Source organism: Lygodium microphyllum, chromosome 16 (genome assembly GCF_053477565.2).
Source record: "Lygodium microphyllum isolate KBCC chromosome 16, Lygodium_microphyllum_v1.1.10, whole genome shotgun sequence".
Classification (NCBI taxonomy): domain Eukaryota; kingdom Viridiplantae; phylum Streptophyta; class Polypodiopsida; order Schizaeales; family Lygodiaceae; genus Lygodium; species Lygodium microphyllum.
This window is the reverse complement of record NC_141150.1, coordinates 32,587,591-32,608,511: the sequence shown is the minus strand read 5'-3', so window position 1 is coordinate 32,608,511 and position 20,921 is coordinate 32,587,591. Positions and strand designations below refer to the sequence as shown.

At 40.3% G+C, this 20,921-nt stretch overlaps 1 protein-coding gene across 3 annotated transcripts; it reads right to left on the bottom strand.

Moving 5' to 3' along the window:
* Nucleotides 1-2,833: 2,833 nt before the first annotated feature.
* On the bottom strand, nucleotides 2,834-20,516 carry SFR2 (Glycosyl hydrolase superfamily protein). 3 transcript variants are annotated; one of them, XM_087695615.1, is made up of 12 exons: nucleotides 20,383-20,516; nucleotides 19,789-19,830; nucleotides 18,707-18,885; nucleotides 17,904-18,549; nucleotides 17,584-17,722; nucleotides 17,331-17,497; nucleotides 16,875-17,096; nucleotides 4,624-4,798; nucleotides 4,310-4,543; nucleotides 4,075-4,224; nucleotides 3,842-3,971; nucleotides 2,834-3,535 (listed from the first exon to the last, which is right to left on the bottom strand). In XM_087695615.1, the coding sequence occupies exons 3-12, from the start codon at nucleotides 18,882-18,884 to the stop codon at nucleotides 3,294-3,296; spliced, it is 2,283 nt and encodes a 760-aa protein (XP_087551741.1). In that variant the 5' UTR covers nucleotide 18,885; nucleotides 19,789-19,830; nucleotides 20,383-20,516; the 3' UTR covers nucleotides 2,834-3,293. The 3 variants fall into 3 exon arrangements, with proteins under 3 accessions (XP_087551741.1, XP_087551742.1, XP_087551743.1); XM_087695616.1 differs by lacking the exon at nucleotides 19,789-19,830 and having other exon boundaries at nucleotides 20,383-20,462; XM_087695617.1 differs by lacking the exons at nucleotides 19,789-19,830; nucleotides 20,383-20,516 and having other exon boundaries at nucleotides 17,904-18,589; nucleotides 18,707-18,846.
* Between the last annotated feature and the right edge of the window lie 405 nt (nucleotides 20,517-20,921).

Here is a 20,921-nt window from a genome sequence, read left to right as displayed (position 1 = left end):
GTAATTCTCTCACTAAGAAAGACAAGAGACATGATCCTCCGAAAGTGAGGAGAGAAGTGATTTTCCCTTTCTAAGGTCTAAGATAACACAAGCTTTTGTGTGGAAATTAATATTAAGGTTAAGGCCAAAGGAAATCTAATGAACTCTCCTTATCTATAGCATGAAGGTGGTTGTTAGCGACTATGTGCGGCATCAACAGGCTACCTAAGTGACTCCAAAATCATTAAAAATTAAGCAATTTTATGAAATATTTCCCAATAAGTCTAGATTTCAAAAGACATTTGATAATATTTCCATTTTCATCATGAAATTGGGATGTATATGGGTCAAAATTTGATATGAAAGTAATATGTATTGCATTCAAGGGCTTCAATTCCAAAATTCCAAAATTTGTGGTTATTACAATGCAAAAATTAATTATTCATGTAATGTAAAACCCATAAAATCAAGAAATATAATGATAGTATAAATTTGATGAAATAAGGATGCATATGGGGCAAAATAATGCATACTAGTTGCCATGTCTATGTTTCTCTGTTTTATTATCAAAAATTTTAGAATTATCAATCATTATGATAAATAATTGGGCAAAATAAGAAAATTTAGAAAAAATATATATTTTTGAGCTTTTAAAAATAGAAACTTTTGAGGAAACATTGACAAATGTGTAATGGGCATTAGGGCATAGAGTTTAGCCTCTGTCTACACTCACTTTTGTGTTAAAGTGATTGACTAGGGGTAGATTCTATGCAAAATGAAACATAAAACATAAAAATCAATCTATATCAAGCATAGACATGAAATGAGTGCTGAAATTGTATATCTTTGTAATAAAGAACCAAATGTTTATGCATTGTAGTAAGGTGTTTAGGGGCTTAGCAAATATTTAAAGGAGTGGAAGCACGGGCTAGCCCAATTTCATCACTTCAATGCCACACTATGCTAGGATAAATCGTGAAAAGAATGGTTTCGCATGTCATGTCGCTATTTTATTAGTTAAAATTGTTTGAGCACCATGTGGCACGACACGTTACATATACATATAAGCATGGTATTTGAATGAATCTCCTGAATGCATAGCATTTATCTATAAACTTGTCGACCTATGTGGAGTGAAAGAGAATTCCTAGTTGTAGGTTAGAGCAGTTATTTCTTGGAAAATGATTATCTGAGGCTATAAACAATCTCTTGGAACAACAAATATTAAGAGAGGAGCATATTACAATGTCTTATATGTTTCAAATGGCACATCCTGGGGCCAATCCATAAGGTGTAGGAGAGCTGTAGAAACCACACTAGTTGGCTGGCGAAATGCCCTTTATGTGTGTGGTTTGAGGTGAGATGGTCACATATATGTGAAAAACTCCTTTGCTTGGAGTTAGGGGGTAATTAGTTGGACTACAATCTGAAATTGTATCTACAAACACAATAGTTAGAACAATTTTTATAATATCCAGACGATCCTAGCTATGAGGCCATGTGGGATCGTTTGGTTTGTTTAGGAGCTTAGCTAGAGTTGTTAGATCCAATCTCGAGCCCGTTTTAAGTCCCAACACTATTTATACTTACATTTGCAACCTGGGGACCCCTTGACAACTGTGACAACATCCTCAACATGCTCATCCAGTTTACAACCCTTCTACTATTGCAATTGGTGGACAACTGATCTTTGACATTAGAGACATTTACATTTTCTTAGTTGACTGCCCAATAATCACCTCAATAGCAACCCTCATTACAAAGAGCTTTCAACATCATCACCAATAGCTCTCAAGGACTACATTATAAGCCCTCTGCTGATATCCATCATTAAGAGTTTTTCCTAACAACCTCCTACCTGTAGGACTGTTTTTAGTCCCTCCATACACCATTCCTTCACAAGTGTTGCCACCTAATCAACTAAGATAGTGCAATCATCTCCAAGCTCCAACATCTTTGGCTCAAGTCTACTTATCTCAGTATTGGTCCTACAAACATGGAACCCTTAGGCTCTCTCACTTTATTGTATCAGCATTTGGCATGATTCATTATGCCATTCTACTTCAATATTTCTTTGTCACAGTGTTTGATGTACATACTTTGTGTTCCTCCCCGCAAACACTACTCACTCTTGACATGTATGTACTCTTCCCAAATATAGTGTGTCAAAACCACCTAATTCAAGTGGTTCAGTTGATAGGTTGGTCACTAAACAAATCTCTACAAGCTACTTATTTCCCGAGTGCTAATCCACTCCATCATGTGAATTTCAAGCTTATTGGCTCTATAAATTGGAAGAATTGCTAGTGTTGCCTTTTCTAAGAGTGAGTTTAGATGTGAAAGCTATACCATAATTGCTAAAGGTATCTAATTTGTCTAGTTTATGCTTTTCTCAAAATCTATGCAGGCTTTATCCTCACCCAAGCTCAAGTATGAATACTTGGGATGTATTTCTCCCCCCTCAATTAAGGGGTACCCTTTGGGGAAGCAACGGTTTGAATAAACACATCAAATATTAAGAATCATCTTAAGGATTGCCCCCAAGAATTCATACATACTCTCCAATCAACAATTAGAAGCCATCAGGTGCAAAAACATATTTTGGCCCTTTCTGGAAGTGATCCAACTAGACCTACGTATCAACATGAGAACCTTCGAATCAAAAAGAGGTGACCCCTTCACGTCTCACCCTTAACTATCTTCACTAAACCCAACCACCAAATAAATATCCAGTACATTCTTTAAATAACTTAAAAATCAAATAAACTTTATAGAATGTAGATCTAAACCCCGAGGATAGGGATCCCGTGGATCACCTATGGCCCATGAACAAAGCTGAAGCAAGCAGCAGAAATTATCAAACTAGTGCAATTTTTTGAAACAATGCAACTCTCGTTGCTGCATATGCAAAAGTATATATACAAAACATGTCTCACGTAATTTAGCATTGCTATGAGAGACGGTTTCCTTGTCTGGAAGATAGGACAGCCAATAGGATGGTAGACCCCCTCACAGATCAATGATTCAAATCCATAAACCTGCCTCTTAACCCTCTCAGCTCTGGATCAAATCATTGCCTCTTTTGTAAGGTTAAGAGGCAGGAATTTCCCCTTTGAAGGATTCTCCTTTTCATACACATTTGCAGAGTCTTCCTTTTCAAACGAGTATCTAAACAGCATGCATGGAAGGCCAAAATTGGGGCCTTTACTAAACTTGTCGGTTATTCCTGTATTCGTCTGTATTTGTGTAGAATATAAAACGTAATGTCAACTTTGGGCTGTCGCGTGACGTTCTTGGTACTGTTGTGCCAGAGTTCAAGCAGTAGCAACTAACGCGCTGGCAGCTTCCTCCTCTTGCTCCTCTCTTTCCTCAGTTTTAGGAGATGTAGAAACATGTGTACTGTAGCTTCTCCTGTCAGCTCCCGAACTCCCAAACAGTAATCGGCCTATAGACCGAAACAACCGGCTCAATGGATCTTGCAAGCCATCATACTCATAGTGTCCAAACCTCCAGTCCCTCTGCACAAAGGGCCTCTCTATGGGTATGTCTAACCCCCCTGCATAAATACCAACAATAACAGATTTCATTGCAAAATAGGCACAAGTCACATCACATGCTCTAGAGAACCAATACGTGCTCAAGCTTTCTAGTCATCAAGCTATCTGTTGGAGTACCCTACTAGACACATCAAGCTATCATGCTCTAGAGAACCAATACGTGCTCAAGCTATCTGTTGGAGTACCCTACTAGACACATCAAACAATTTCAGGTACATACACACTTTAAACCCACCGGTTAACAACAAGGCATGGAACACTGAAGTCCTTACAATATAAATAAAGGCCAATGCATCAGGAACTACCTGCATACATAAGGCCCTTTTTGTCCACTGCACGGTAAAAGGGGCGCCTCCTCCCTTGTGCCGCAGCTGTTTGCAACTCTGCCCAAGCCTTATCTCTTTCCGCTTTCGTTACCTTTCCAGTCCTGGCAACCTATTTTTGTGAACCATTCTATGAGTATTAACAGTTGAGGCACAACCAGATAAAGATGGCAAAGAACAGCCATATGTTGCATCTGCTACAGCATCCATCTCACCTCAGAAAACAAATAATAAGAGGGGCGCGGCATCCGCTTCAAATCATGTTCACGATCAACTGCAGCCAGTCCAAATTTTGGTCCATATCCATCTGCCCACTCCCAATTATCGGAGGTAGTCCAGAAACAATAACCTTGAACACGTACACCCTGAAATGGCAAGTGTAAACTAGTTTAAAGTTGAAAACACACATGACGTCTACTAAATCCTCCGGCAGATGTAACAAAACCATGCCTTGTCCATCGCTGCCCGAACAGCTAACAAATGTTCCAACAAGTAGGGTCGACGAATGTAGTCTGTTGCATCAGAGACACCATTTTCCGTGATGATATAAGGAAGATTAAGATGCTTATATCGATCATGAAATGCAACCAGTACTCGATAGAGGCCATCGGGATAAACACCTCGACCAGACTCGCTATATTCATCATTCTCAACCAGCTTAAGCCCTGGTGCAGACACCACCTCCTGATTGATGAAATGAAGTCAGTCACTTGTCAAGACAATCTTGTCTCATGTAAAATCAACTCCCAAGACATATATCATACCTGGCCATAATAGTTAATGCCCACAAAATCGAGCTTGTGGCATACATCATCAACATACGCATACCGAGTCATTTTGTCACTAAGTACTGCAGCAGATGTATCAAAAAGACCATATGGCCGAGTGAAGGAAACATGATGTGACACCCCAACTTTTGCTCTTCTACCTGCTTGTTTGCTGTAAAAGAGAAGACTACAGTTCAAAAGAGCTTCTTGGAGCTTCCAAAACAGTTCGATCATTTCAAAGTAACAACATTATTTGTGGCTTGATGGTATTACTACTTTGAATCCAAAACAGTTCGATCATTTCAAAGTAACAACATTATTTGTGGCTTGATGGTATCACTACTTTGAATCCAAAATCAAACTAGCACAAAACAATTGCCACTACTGGACACCCTCTTGTCAAAACAACCAGCCCAATCACTATCTATGAATGCATGCAAGCAAAGAGTAATGCCTTTAGGATAGAAAAGGCCCAATGTTTGAGTGCCATTGAGATAATGAAAGAATCATTTTAACTGCTTGCCAATTTTAACTGCTTGCCAATGTATAGAACCAGGGCATTGCATAAAGAGTGCCAACTAAGAGACCCCAAACTGAATATTCAACCACTTGTTACACAAATACAATAAACAGCCAACAGCCTACTAATAAAGAGAAGCATTAAAAGGTTCTTTTGCATCCTCTGTTGAAAGATAGAACAAATGAAGTATGCTCTAGGAGAAAGGCTCAGATTCCATAAGCACAATGAGGAAAGTGAAACTACCCAAAGGCTATAAAAACATGTACTTGGCTCTCATTTCAATGTAATACATAGTAATTTTCTTCTGTGTCAACTCAAGATTGTGTTTATGAGTCCAAGCTAATCAAACTTGGAACCTAATTCACTTGAGTTACAATCTCCCATTCCAATCATGTATTGTGTTTATGACTTGAATCCACCATAGCCAATCTAGCTCTAGATTCGTGTTTCTTAACATGGTATCAGAGCAAGCTGAGCTAGGTAGCTAGTGGGCATACTCTCTCAACCATTCCCTTTCTTATCCTCTTCTCTACTCAACTCATCAAACCATCTACTCCCCATCTCAATCTCCCAAGCTACATGTGGTGATTTCTATTTCGGTCAAGAAGCTTAGTTCAAAGCTCACATTGGAGGTGCTAAACAAGGTGTATGGTTCTGTTTCTGTCACACGGAGACAGACAGAAAGAGAGAGTTTGAGTAGCTTGTGTAGCCTCCATAAATCCATCACATGCTACCAAGAGGACGTCCTTGCACGGATCAAGTATAGCGAGTTCATACCGAGAGATGCAAAAAATTGCACTGTCAAGTTCATGCCTTTCAGCTCGCGAAAAGATTTAAAAGCTTTTCTTTACCTCAGCTAAGGTAAAGCCTTATCTACTTAAGCCTTTCATTCAGGCCTCTTTCACACTTACTCACTTCTCAATCCAGTTCAACTTGAACCCCATTCACACCCTCTCCCTCACACTCAAAACCTTGTTCACATTGCTAGTTAAAATCTCTTCCTCCTTGCAAAATGGATGTAACTGATCTTGATCCCAAAAGAGATTCATATTCTTATGGAAAACTATTGTGTGTAGAATGCTCCGTTGATTAAAACTTTGTAAACTCTCAATTTTGTTGTAAAAGGATAGACACTGCCTGAGTGTATCATATTATGCACAAAAACCTATGGGATCTATTTGAAAATAATGCAAGAGATACAAATGGTGAGGCAAAAGATGCAGAAGGTGGGACCTTCGACGAAGTCCAACCAAAGATTAAAAAATGGAAGAGAATGAACAAGAAGGCTCTAGGCATCATTGTTTGGGGATTGACCGATGATGTGTTGCATCATATCTCTGGCATTAGGGATGCCAAAGCTGTTGAGATATCGAGCTCCACTCATGATATGCCAGGGTGACCATTGTGAATTTATGCCACCGACTTGTCAGTTGCAGATGCGGTTGGTACACCGCCCATGAATAATAGCTAGATGACAGCTATCCTTATCTACTCTAGTTCGTGGCTCAGTTAGTATGCCACCTTAGTTAGTTGAGTTTGGTTTGAGACCCATATATAGGGTTCTTCTATTTCTATGTACTTGAGTTCTTTTGGCTTACACAACTAAGAAGAGAAAAACTGTTTTCAGTCTCCACCTGTGTGTGTATTCCCCCATTGTGCAAGCAAGAAAGCTACAAGTCAGACTCCTTCCTTCTCTCCCACAATCTTGACATGGTATCAGAGCCTTGTTTGTGATAAGAAGCTCAAGAAAGCAAACCAAGTTCGCGGTGTTCTGGTAAGAGGAGCAGTGTTGCTTTCATTTTCTGTTTTGGGAGCAAGTCTCTGCAGGTAGCACATTCGGAAAGTGCAAGAGTGCATTGTCTCAGATTGAGACATCCTTCGCGGTGTAGCAAGAGGGCAGTATATGCTACGGGAAAGGGCTTTAGGCCTTGGTTACTCTGTTTTTTTTATTTGAGGCCATTTCGAAGCCTGTTTTGGAGGTGAAAGTTTTCTGCACGCACTCAAGAAAAGACCCTGTTTTATGCTGTGCGACCATTGTTCTACAGATCGGTGAAAAGTTACTGTAGAAATTGCATCGTATGCTTGTGCGCAGAGACATTGGGAGTTGCAGAATCGTCCTTGTTGCCTGTTGATGCAAAATCCTCACTAGGAAGTGACTGTGTGGTCAATTACCACTTTCGTCAGTTTTGCAGATTTGCCCTTGTGAGATTGAAGCTATGTTCTTTGCAGTGACAGAATTTTTTGCAATGTTCTATAATGGCGTCTGATTCTCTTTCACAGATTGTCACTGAAAAGCTTGACAAGAACAACTTCCAAGCATGGAAGTTTAGAATGACGAATTTCCTTATGGGAAAAGGATATTTGGAATTCGTTGCAGGAAATGAAGAAGAACCAGTTATTCCTGATGTTCCCAATCAACAGCAAATACAGGCATTTAAAGCACGGCATGAGAGAGCCAGGAAAGTTATGTACTGGCTGTCTATCAACATTTCAGACTCTATGATTGTGCATATTCAAGATGCAAGTACGCCAAAGGAGGCATGGGATACTTTGTCAAAAATGTATAGCACAAATACGCAAGCCAGGAAAATGCAGCTACAAGCAAGAGTTGCACAATGTACAAAGAGAAAATATGAGTATCAATGACTACCACATGAAGGTGAAGAAGATTGCAGATGCACTTGCTTCCATTGGGTCGCCAGTGGAAGATGATGATTTAGTTTCTGTGACCTTGAATGGTCTAAGAAAGAATTATGCACAGTTCCAAACATCCATTTCTGTCCGTGAAAGATTTCCTGATTTTGAGGAGTTGATTGCTCTTCTAATTTCTGAGGAGCAGAGAAATGGTGGTGCATCTTCTTCAGGAGGAACTTCAAAAGAAGCTGTCTTCTACTCAAATGCTGGAAGAGGTAGAGGCAAAGGTAGAGGAGGCCGATCTGGAGACCGTGGTAGAAATCAGAATATGCAGCAAACTCAAGAAAACCAGTCCTATGGAGGAGGACGTGGTAACTCTAGAGACAGGGGAACCAAAGAGGTCATGGTGGATGGCAAAGAAGCCAAAATGCAAACAGTAATGTTGAATGCTACTACTGTGGTAAAATGGGTCATATAGCTAAAGACTGCTATAAAAAGCAGAATGACATCATGAATGGAAAATTGCAACAAGGGAATTATGCATCTTCTAGTAGACAGGGTGATGACAGAAATGAGCATTTGTTTATGGTGCAGCACATGAACAATTCTGTGACAAGTGCAAAAGAAAGCAATGATGTATGGTATTTTGACTCAGGTGCATCAAACCACATGACAGGTCATGCAGAATGGATGGAGGATGCAAGGAAAATGGAAAAACCAGGATTTGTGGAGACTGGTGATGATACTGCACATCCTATTGTGCAGATTGAAAAATTTCATTTATCTATGCAGGATGGGAAAAAGAAATACATGTCCGATGTATTTCATGTCCCGAATATCACCAAGAATCTGGTTTCTGTTAGTCAAATGGTTGAGCAGAGCTTGCAGGTCAGATTTAATCCTCATGGATGCTTTGTTGAGGATATGAAAAATAAAGGTCGCTTGATAGCAAAAGGAAATAAGAAGGGTAGAATGTTTACGTTGGATGTAGGCATGCTTGAATTGAGTGCAGCAATGTTTGCACATGAGACCGGTGTAGTTGCAGATATTGATATCTGACATAAACGCATTTGTCATGTTAATGTACAGCGACTTAAATCAATGCAGGCCCAAAATATTGTTACAGGATTGCCTAAATTTAAGGTTGCAGAAATGCATAAGGTATGTGAAGCCTGTCAGTTTGGAGAACAGGCAAGGAAACCATTTCCTAGACATGTTCAAGAGAGTAAGAAGCCATTGAAATTAATCCACTCTGATGTGTGGACTACTAAAGCTGCATCTCTTGGAGGCTATCATTATTTTGACACTTTTATTTATGACTATAGCAGAAAAGTTTGGGTGTATTTTATGAAAAAGAAAAGTGAAGTTTTTGGGCATTTCAAAACTCTTAAAGCTATGGTTGAAAAAGAAACAGACCTGCAAATAAAATGCCTAAGGTCAGATGGAGGGGGAGAGTACCTCTCAAATGAGTTTGCAAGGTTCCTGCAGGAGCATGGCATAAAGCAGCAATATTCATACAGTCATACCCCAAAACAAAATGGAATTGCAGAAAGGAAAAACAAGCATATTGGAGAGGTATCTCGTGCCATGCTCAATGAAAAAGACCTGCCAAATTTTTATTGAGTTGAGGCAGTTGCTACAGCAGTCTACATAATGAACAGGACTCCCACTGCAACAATACATGGGATGACTCCAGAGGAGAGGTATACTGGTAGGAAACCAGATATTTATCATTTGAAAATTTCTTGTTACATTGCCTATGTTCATGTGCTAGATGAGTTGAGATCCAAGTTGGATCCAAAAGCTGAGAAGTGCATCTTTATTGGTTATTCTCTGCAGCAAAAAGGGTATAGATGCTATAACCCTTCTACTTGTAAGTTTACAGTGAGCAGAGATGATGTTTTTGATGAGATGAGTAGCTGGTATAAAACAGTAAATGTGATTGATAATGTAGATGCACAAAATGATAATACTGCACAGAATTCACAGCAGCAGTCACAAAATATTAGTAGACCTGAAACGTCCTCTAGCAGTGGTTCACATTCTTCGCCATGGACAGGCAGATTGAGATCAGAAGAATCTTCTCAAAGCAATGCAGATAGTGGTATTCAGGTATCACGAAAAGGAAAAGAGAAGGTAGATCAACCCCTGTTTGATGTGAATGCAGGTCACTCTTATGTGGATGGTGAATCCAGTGGCTCAGAACAGAGCATTGATGATGAGTTGGATATTCCTTCTATTGTTACACCTGGAGTAAGGAATACCAGGGATGTTTTGAGAGCACCTGGGAGTGAACCTACTTTGCGCAGGTCTACCAGAGCTAGATATCCTGTGGATAAGCTGAAATATGATGGATTTACAGCCATTCACTATGCATATATGGTCAAAGTGATACAGGAACCAGAACCGACTTCTTTTGAGCAAGCCATGGAAAAAGAAAAATGGGAGAAAGCCATGGATAAAGAAATGGATGCCTTGGAAGCAAATGCTACATGGGAATTGGTACCTTTGCCTAAAGGTAAGAATGCAATTGGCTATAAGTGGGTTTATAAGGTGAAGCACAATGCAGATGGTTCTGTGAACAGATACAAGGCAAGATTAGTAGTCAAGGGGTATGCACAAACATATGGCATTGATTATGAAGAAACATTCAATCCGGTTGCAAGAATGGCAACCGTAAGAGCAGTCATTGCTATGGCTGCATCAAAGGAATGGTCGTTACATCAGATGGATGTAAAGAATGCCTTCTTGCATGGTGATTTGCAAGAAGAGGTCTATATGGAGCAGCCACCAGATTATGTGCATGCTATTCATCCTGAGTTTGTTTGCAGGTTGAAGAAAGCATTGTATAGCTTGAAGCAAGCACCTAGAGCATGGTCTGATAAGATAGGACAGTATCTTGTCACTATTGGCTTTCAGATTTCCAAGGCAGATTTCTCACTTTATGTGAGAAAAACAGAGAAATGTATTATGCTACTTGTCATTTATGTTGATTTGATTATGACAGGTAACAGTGATGAAGATATCCTTCATGTGAAAATGCTATTGAAGCATAAGTTTGAGATGAAGGATTTGGAAGAGCTGCGTTATTTCTTGGGCATTGAGGTGATTAGATCACCAAGTGGGATATGGCTCTTGCAGAGGCAGTATGGATTGGACATGCTGTCCAAATATGGGATGACAAGCTGTAAACCTATTTCAGTTCCTTTGAAGCAGAATGTGAAACTGAGCGCAGATGTAGGTGAGCTTCTCGAAGACCCTACTATGTACAGATGCATAGTAGGAAGTTTGATTTATATGACTATTACCACGCCAAATTTGAGCTATGCTGTTGGATTGGTAAGTCAGTTTATGCAGGCTTCAAGGAAACCACATTTGGATGCGGCTAGACGCATACTCAGGTATGTGAAGTCCACATTGCAGTATGGACTATTTTATGAGACTGGGGTTTAGATACAGCTGCATGGATACACTGATGCTGATTGGGCTGGTAGTATTTCTGATAGACGATCTACCAGTGGATATGTGTTCTCTTTTGGGAGTGCTGCAGTCACTTGGAGCAGCAAGAAATAACCTACAGTTGCCTTGTCGAGCACAGAGGCTGAGTACAGGGGTGCAGCAATGGCTGTATGTGAGGTAGCTTGGTTGCATAAGCTACTTTATGATATGCATCAGTTTACAAATGGGCCAGTTGTCATTTATTGTGACAACATGAGTAGCATACACTTGGCAAATAACCCAGTCTATCATGCTAAAACAAAGCACATTGAGGTGCATTATCACTATGTGCGGGAGAGGGTTTTACTAGGTCTTATTGATCTAGTTTATGTCAGCACAGAGGATCAGATAGCTGACATATTCACAAAGGCATTGGGCGCAAAGAAGCTACGCAAGTTCAGACACCTGCTTGGTATGCAGGAATTGGTGTCACCGACTTGTCAGTTGCAGATGCGGTTGGTACACCGCCCATGAATAATAGCTAGATGACAGCTATCCTTATCTACTCTAGTTCGTGGCTCAGCTAGTATGCCACTTTAATTAGTTGAGTTTGGTTTGAGACCCATATATAGAGTTCTTCTATTTCTATGTACTTGAGTTCTTTTGGCTTACACAACTAAAAAGAGAAAAATTGCTTTCAGTCTCCACATGTGTGTGTATTCCCCCATTGTGCAAGCAAGAAAGCTACAAGTGAGACTCCTTCCTTCTCTCCCACAATCTTGACAAAAGCTGCATATGATGAACTTAATAAAATATTTGGGATCCTACACTTCCACATCGCTGCACTCTGACAATGTCCATTGCAAGGGGTGGGAGGGCTGGAAGTGAGCTGCCAGTGAAAAGAGGATGCTACTAGTAGTAAGGGGTTGCAACCAGTAGAAAAATGCAAGTAAGAAGAGAAAAATACTAAAAACGCAAGTGAGGAGAGAGAAATACTAAACACGCAGGGTGCAAGAGAAAAAACAGCAAACGTAGGCAATGGAGAGAGAAAATCTATTATGACAACAGGGGGGAGAAGAGAAAATCTGCTACAACAAGCTGAGGAGAGAAAAATAGCAACCAAGTTGCAGAGAACAGCCACCAGCAGCAACAAGGAGGAGCTGCCAATAGTCTGACTGAGCCGCCAACAGTAGGGAGGTGGAGGCAATAACAGCAGCCGTTAACGCAAGCTGGAAAACAGCAAACGCAGGAGAGAGCAGCCACCAGCTAGGATGTTGATGCAGCGGAAGAAAAAGAGAAGTGGATGCCGAACCCGCCACCAGTCTTTGCCTTCACTAGAGTTGTAAACGCCCCGAACAACGTAGTATGCTTAACAATTATGATATTTGCTTGTTTGAGATTTAATATAAAGAGAATGAACAAAATGAAAATTACTCACAAAATTACAGCCATGAAAATGTAGAAGTAATGGAGACAAGATTGAGGGTTGAAGATAGGCAAACCCCCCCCCCCCCTCCCGAAGGAATGTATTTCTGCTCAACCCAAGTCCCTTAGGGAAAAGCTCAGTTACAATCAACCTGAGAGTGAGGAGAAGTAATTCTCACTCTTACAAGATCATGCAAAGATGTACAAACACACATGCATTATCTATTATGCAATGATAAGAACTGATTTCTTTACAGTATGAGAGAAGAAAGAGGGGAAATCAGCCTTTCTCCATCGTTGATCAACAGTACATGGATAGGGCTTGCTTCTTGTTGCTAAAATGGAAGAAAGAGCTCGAGAAGGAGGTGCTGTAACGAATTTACAGGCTTGCTGTCCTGTAAAACAACAATGATAGAAGAGGGAATATGGAGGAATTTGATAATGGAGAAGTGGGGGATGATGATGGGGATGGATGGGCCAGTTTCTGGCTATCTGTGGGTGTTGTACATGAGTTTACAGCAAAGAAAAATGATGCTGAATGAAGAAAAACGAGCTTTTATTTATAGGAGAGGGAAGAGCTAGTACAAAAGGGGAAAGTGGAGTAGCACAAAACAAGTGTCCAGCCACATGTCATGAGATGTGACAAGTGGTGGGACACTTGGAAACTTGTGTGACAAGTGTCTTGACACTTGTCTCTTCTCTATGGCCTTCCCTTTTGGACTGAATACTGTCAAGAATAGAAACAACCAAATTTAGTAAGCACAGTCAAGGTACAGAATTTACTATTTTTAGAATGTCATCCCTATTTTTTAGGACTAGCATTTTTAAGCTAATTCGAGGCTCCTAAAATTTAGGGACATCCTAAAATTTAGGAACCCCCCAATATGGGTGTCATATGAAAGCTTTTTCCGTGTACATCGCAAAAACGGTATCAGAAACTTCATGTGACTTTCCTATGCAAAGAAATGTGCATTTCAAGCTTTCAGCCCACACATGCACATTGTACAATCATTTCATGATCATGCCATCTTGTTGATTGTAACTGTTTGTTCTGGCGGATCTAGCCCACACTTCAAGGCATCAATCCTTTCTGCGTGCGAGTCTAACCCTGATATGCGTGAGTTCTGGTCACAGGAGCCCAATCGGGCCATATAGATGGAAGTGTGAACTATCTTTTCTCTAACCCACCACATGGGTCCACCATAACCTGTGACCACTCATCAGTGGCCAGCTCCAATGCACTTTTCTTTATATCTAATTAGTGCAAAGGAAACAAATTTTTAATAAATCATTATATAGACAAATTAGTGAAAAAGGATACAAATTCTGTTTCTATAGAGTTGTGACAAGAGTGGAGGATATTTGCCGCTGTTTGAGTAGATGATACCATGTCAAAAGATGACGTACCAACGAGACAGTAGGGTTTGCGGGGAGGAATACAAAGTAAACTCGGCAAACATGGAGAAGAGAAGAGAAAAGAGAAGAAACTCTGATGAATGGAATGATGAAGTTCTGAATCATGGAGTGAATGTGATACAAGGAAACAAGGGTGCCGTAGGACAAGGAAGATGATGAAAATAGCCACGAACCATGAACCACAAACCACAATGTCTTCCTGAAGGGGTATGAGGGCAGTGAAGAGGTTGGAGAGAAAAGGTGACGGATTGAATGAATCGGCCGTAAGGAATGAATGAGAGAGTGGCCTCTAAATAGGCACAGTCAGTCTAGTATGGTACCCCTTTTTGGGGCTACAAACCCTAAAAGCAAAACACAGAAATGCAAAAACGCAAACTGCGAATGAAGGGTCAAGGGTTTCTCAATACCATTGCCTCCATATGTGAAACTCAGTGCAAAGACAACCCTACATCTAATTATGAAAAGATTGAAATGGCCAAGATTCCATAAGCTTCAGCTATGGGTAGCTTAATGTATGCTATGGTTGCTATATGTCTTGACATAGCATTTGCAGTGGGAGTAGTTAGCAGGTATATAGCACCTCCTAGTAGAAAGCATTGGGAAGCGATGAAAGGTATCATGAGATACCTTAAGGGCACAAAGGATTTGTGCGTCTGCTTTGGAAAGCAAAAGGCATCTATCGTTGGCTTAACGGATGCAAACTATGCCGGTCATATTGATTGCAAGAAGTCTACTTCAGCGTATGTATTCACCTTCACAAGGGGGAGCAATTTCTTGGATCTCTAGGCTACAGAAGTGTGTTGCATTGTCTCCTATAGAGGTAGAGTATGTGGCTGACTCTTAAGGCATGCAAGGAGGCCTTATGGCTTTTACGTTTGGTGGGTTCACTGGTGGTTCTCCACCACCTTACCCTCACTTCACCATCCTTCATCAATTTTTCCTCATCATCAACACCCTCAAGTGGTTAGGTTAGGTTATTTGTTTTGTGGCCCAACATTATTTGTTTTGTGATGTCTTGGATCTAACCATCTCGTTTCATTCTCCCCATGGGACATATTTACTTAATAGGCCGGCCGCAAGCCATCGCTTATCATCCACCCCAAAAAAAAGGTCAATGTGGTTCCATCCGCCTTTGCAGGACTTGGAAGGCCACTGGGCAACCAATGAGCACCCTTTATCCGATACCTATCCTCTCTCGGGTGATTACTTGGACTCCCTTGGTAAGATAACCAGTGCTTCTGTAGTCTTGGTAGGCCACCGTCCAATCAATGTGCACCCTTTGTCTGATACCTTGGTTACTTTGGGGTGCAATGCCTTGGGGTAAAACTAAACTTGAGCTTTTCTTCCAATTCATTATTAGTTCTAGTTTTGGGCTTGAAAGGGGATGTTGAGCTAAAACTTCATTATCATCTGATTAGCTCTTTAAAACCACCTCAAAATAGTAAACTACCAAAAGTTTCATTAAATGGGAAGCAATTCTAGAGAGTTTCTATGTCCCACATACAAAATCCTAATTGGGAGGATCCTTCCATGTCTATAAATAGACAGGCTTCCCATCATTTAACCCCATTCTTGTCTTACAAGTCTCAACCACCATCAACCATCTTCCACTAGCTATCCAACCCGCAACAACTGCTGCTATATGGTCTACGTTGTCACCTAGCCTTCCACTATTGCCAATGATCAATTGCCATCATCTTCATCAGGTCGTTTTTGTGGTTTCAGGACTTTTCTTCATCGCCCTCTACTCCAACTAGTGGTTATTACACTTGGGATCCGTCTCCGATAGAGGATACGCATCGACCCCTCCCTCCGCCTACTCCCACAAGAACCACCAACTATTGGACATCTTGTACATTATTTTCTTCATTTACAACATTTGTTCATTCACTTCCCAGTTCATTGTGGCCTTGGGTCTCCCTCATTTACAAAGCTTATGACCACATCATTGTGCATCATCGAATTCCTAGCTTTTCTAGCATCTTAGACCTTGCTAAATTTACTTTGAAGTTTATTTGCAATCCACAATTTTAAGTGATTTTAGCTGCTTATATACTTCATAGTCTTCTTCTTGTTATGTGATGTGCAATGGGATGGTTTTGACAAAAGGGAGAATTTCCTTTGAATTTCTCCCTCTAAAATCTAAATCTCTTGTTTTGACTTCATCAAGTTCAATTTCATCTACTTCATATCAGCCCTTTGAGTAGTCCAACAATCCAAACCTAACCTTTCTCAGCTATATATATTCTTCTTTAGTGGATTATTTTTCTCCTTGGCCACCTTTGTACTCCTTCTATGTGTGATTGTACAGGCTTGTTCTCCATTACAGCCAAAAAGGTGTTTCAAGCCAATATTTTATTTTAGAGCTTCACCCTCTCGATATCTTGTAAGGCTTGTTCTTCATTGTTGCAAAAAGCTATTTTGAGCAATGGTTTATTCTCAAGCTTCAGCCTCTCAATCTCTTGTAGAAGATACTGCTTTGATGGGCTCAATTGTCCGTGGGTGGTTTAGGAAAATAAAAGGAAGGCAGGGACGTTTTGGGAGAGGGAAAGGGGGGAAATGTGGGTGGATGGGTGCATGGAAGAAGGCTTCCAACTATACAATCTTCTATGTGCCTACTAATGTTATACTACTACTACTACTAGCCCTAACACCTTACAAATACCAAACAAAAATAATATTTTCTAGGTTTACACTTGAAATAGCACAAGAATGTATATCAGTAGATTTTTCCCACATCTTACTACTTATTTGCATTACATGATTCAATCCACTAAAAGAAAGAGCATGTCAAGAAGAGATGCTGCTACAATACCACAAATCGTGAATAATATCATAAGATTTTGTGTGAGCTATGGCCATCTTATGCATAACTTGGTTAAAAACTCCTTGTGGTAGTATTGAAGTTGCTGTTTCTAGTAAATCCGGATGTCCACCAGGCCATGCTCCTGCACAATATGTTAGCATTGCAAAGACATGAGGCTCGTTGAAAGTGATCCAATAGTCCACCAATTTGGAGAACCTTTCCACAGCAATCCTGCAAAAAACAAACGGTGCTCCCTCAAGGTTATACAAATGATAGCAAAAGCACTTCATATGTAGCCTTTAAAACTTCATTTGAACTTCAATACAAAATACTGTATATTAGATTTACACATGCAAGCAGTGACCAACTTGCAGGCTACTATCTGCTTCAAGCAAGTAGTAATAACAGTCAAGAGTGCTAATAACAGCATTTAATATTGTTTCAAGCTACAAATTAAAAGATCACCTGGTAAAATCTACAAAGTAATCGATCGTCTTCTCTAATTTCCAACCACCATATTCTCCAGCCCATGGAGGTAAGGAATGATGAAACAAGGTCAACATCACTTGCATTCCATGTGCACGCACCCTTTCAATGATGTGTCTGTATCTATCAAGAGCTGCCCAGTCAACCTGCGAGGCACATATGATTCTGTGAAAATGCTAAAATATGAAAGGAATAGTTTGAGAACAGCTCAATCACAACAGAAACTGCATACTGCTTGTTCAAGACCATCAACAGGCTCAACAGGCATAATTCGTGTCCAGTCCACACCCATTCGAAATACTTGGATGTTTGTTCCTTGAGCCAACTTTATCTCGGTATCAGGATCAGACCAGAATCTGACTCTCTGTTCACTGCAGAAACAACCCAAACAATTGTCCACATATCAATCACTCAGCGAAGACACGGCCATACTCCACATGCATATGCCTATCTAAGATGTTCATGACTTGGCCTGGAAAGCAGACAGCATAGAGGTTGGATAATGGATTGACCAAAAATCAGTAAAGTTACCATAGGAACATATAAACTTACGGCTTGCTAGCATTGTGCCATGCAGCGACATTGGGTTTGTCATCCTCAACAAGCTTTTCATAACCTCTTATCATAGCCTCCATAGCAATTTTAACCACTTTCTTGCCTTTTTTAGGAAGGTTGAATTGTAGAAGTGGATCTTCTGTAGTACCCTTACTCCTAGGAAGTAGAGACTGATCTACTTTCTCCTCTCTTTCCACATAGGAACCACTTGGATAAATTTGTTTTCTTGAACGTGCTTTTAGAGGTGCCTCCTCATCTACATCCTTCTTGGGTTCTTCACCTGCACCAAACTCAGTTCGATCTTTTTCCCGTGCTTGACCTATCACTTCCCATTCACCAAATGTAGATGTGCTGCTGCTCTTCCCTTCATTGACTGTCCGAGGAGACACTTTCTCCTTGGGGCTTTCAGGTGATCCCAAACCCTCTCCCTCTTCTTCACCTTTATGAGATGTGTTCAGAACTTCCTTGTATTTTTCCTGTGCCTCAGGATCTTCACCTGGTCCAAAGAACTGTTTGTTCTGTTCCTCATCATTGCCCTCCTTCGGAGGAGTTTCTTTTGCAAACTGAAGCCAAGAATCCTCTAGCTTATCCTCCACATGCGCAGGTGCAGTTGCTAAAGCGAAGAAAAATCCACCATCGTCCACTGCAGCAGACCCACAGCAAAGACCCCAACAACGAATTCCCTGAATAAAAAACAAAATATAATGTTGATTCCCCTACACTAAGAACCAGACAGGTTTCTTATTTTTAAAGTTTTGTGTGATGTCAATATTTGACAGACAATTAAGATTGGAATTTACCATCTCTGTCTATGGGAAATACAGCAAGCACATCTTGCTGCTCATCAATAGGATTGTCAAAAGGGGCCAAATTCCTCTTCCGATATCGATGATATGAAAAAGCATTTGCAGCAACTCCAATTATCCCCGCAAAGCCAATTACTTTTGACACATTAATCAGAAGTAGCACAGGTGCCATGCTGAAAATCATGTAAAGACTGTTCAGCATTGATATGTATTATCATAATTGAAAACATTATTAGTGAGGTTACATTCACTGCTTGCTAGATGTACCTTAACGCATCTGCAAGCACAGTAATTAACTCTGATTACAGAGTTTATTAATGTGGTTACATCAACTGCTGGCTACATCTACTTGTTTGACAGCTCTTTAGAGACCTGAATTTAATTGCTAGGAGAACTTGTTGTGTAGTACCATATGTACCACAACAATTCCCCGGTATTATCACACCAAAATGACTCCATTACAGACATCATGTGCATAATATTAATGCCTTGTGCAGCAAGAAACCCTACAATCTTTGTTGGACTCAACTTTAATAGGAAAATCATAGGATAGCTGAATACTGCACTCTCCTCAACAAATAGAACCCCTTCAAACGATTTCCCAAACAGCTGCAAAATTCAATACTTGACTTGAAAATCTGCTAATAAAATGATACACTCGGAGCTGCTAACAGAAAATGAATCACAACTTCACGTGAACATGTTCCACTGAGTTTCATGGGAAACATGTCCAAAGGATATGAATTATGAATGGAGTTTCAACACTTGTGAAAGTATCTGAACATTGACTAAGCATTACCTGACAATGAGCATCACACCCGTTGCAGCAACTATAAGATTGCTACACAGAAATACTTCCAGCCTAAGTAAGATTTAATGATGATATCATCTAAAACTTTAGGGGCAACTCAGCTATTTAATTTAATAGCTTCGTAGCACTTGCGTACACAATTCTCTAGTTTAGTTCACAAAGCAAAAGCTTATGCTGTGCAGTGAGCAAACTTGGGGTGGAATTGTGGATCGAAAATTTTTGAGAAGAAACAAATCAAGAAGCAGAGAATTAGAAGGCCCATTACCTGATGTTCCAAGGATTGATGATGATCAGAGTCAACAAAATCCTGACAGGTAGAATAAGAATTAGAGTTGGAGGAAAAAAGCCGAAAAATGAAAGAGAACTGTAGCCGTGCAGAGCTTTGAGGAGACGTAGAAGGAATGTTTTGACACAGACCTAGAGAAAAAAAAAAACAACTGACAATAATTCTAAAAAGATCATCCAACAGCACGTTTGCATGAGTTTAGTTTTTTTCTTTTTTATGCAAGAAGATACCCAAAAAAAAGGAGGATAAATTATAAAGATCATCCAAAAGCACATACGAACGAGATTGTTTCTTTTTTTTTCTTACATGCAAGAAAATGACTACGGCTATCACTGGAAAGGACAAATGCTTAGGTGCAGAAAGCAATACGGTAATCTGAACCTTAACAAGCGCGGAGAATACAGTGGTCCATCAGCTAGCATCGTAAAAAGAGAAACCTAAATTTCTTAAAAGAAATATTCTCCTAAGGTCAAGAAAGCCCGAGCAGGAAGATTGATATACAGTATTCCCATGGAAGGGGAACTCATCATACATCTTACACACGCAATGATAAGCAGAGAATGGGAGACTCACCTAAACACAGAGTGTGAATGGAGAGCCTCGCAAGCCACAGGTAACGAAGAAGAAAGTCATGCCCATATCGCTCGGCTGCAAAAGCACAAAGAAATGAAATATGCCTTGCTTGTTGCCTTTCCGTCTTGCGATCAGAAGAAGACGACACAGATCGACCGGCTTAGACAGTGGACCCGATGCTCCCAGCGCTGCTTACCGGCTGCTTCCGGTTGCCCCTAAACTTCCGCTCCAAGAGATAAGGACACTTGGCGGGAGTTGCGAAATCCACGTGGCAGAATTTCAGCTTAAGAAAAGAAAACCATCACAACTTCGTGACCAATGAATGATCAGCGTCCAGGACAAAACAATTTCGGAAGGAGATACAAAAACCTTTGGCTCAACGTTTGTAAGGGATTATAAGGTTAATTTACATCTATTTTCCCCTTTCATAAGAAAATTTTGTAAAGTTCAAGATTTAAACCTTCCTTTGTAAATTTTGAAGATTTCATACTGCGTTAAACCTTGATTGTTTGTGAACGCTGCCAATGGCCAATCTAACA

Excerpts from the sequence above, each read along its gene's own strand:
- SFR2 (XM_087695615.1), bottom strand. The coding sequence starts at position 18,884 with ATGGCACCTGTGCTACTTCTGATTAATGTGTCAAAAGTAATTGGCTTT. Across the intron at positions 17,498-17,583 it reads TTGATGGTCTTGAACAAGCA|GTTGACTGGGCAGCTCTTGA; the intron begins GTATGCAGTTTC and ends TGTGCCTCGCAG. Across the intron at positions 4,799-16,874 it reads GATATTATTCACGATTTGTG|CAAACAAGCAGGTAGAAGAG; the intron begins GTATTGTAGCAG and ends TCTCTTTTACAG.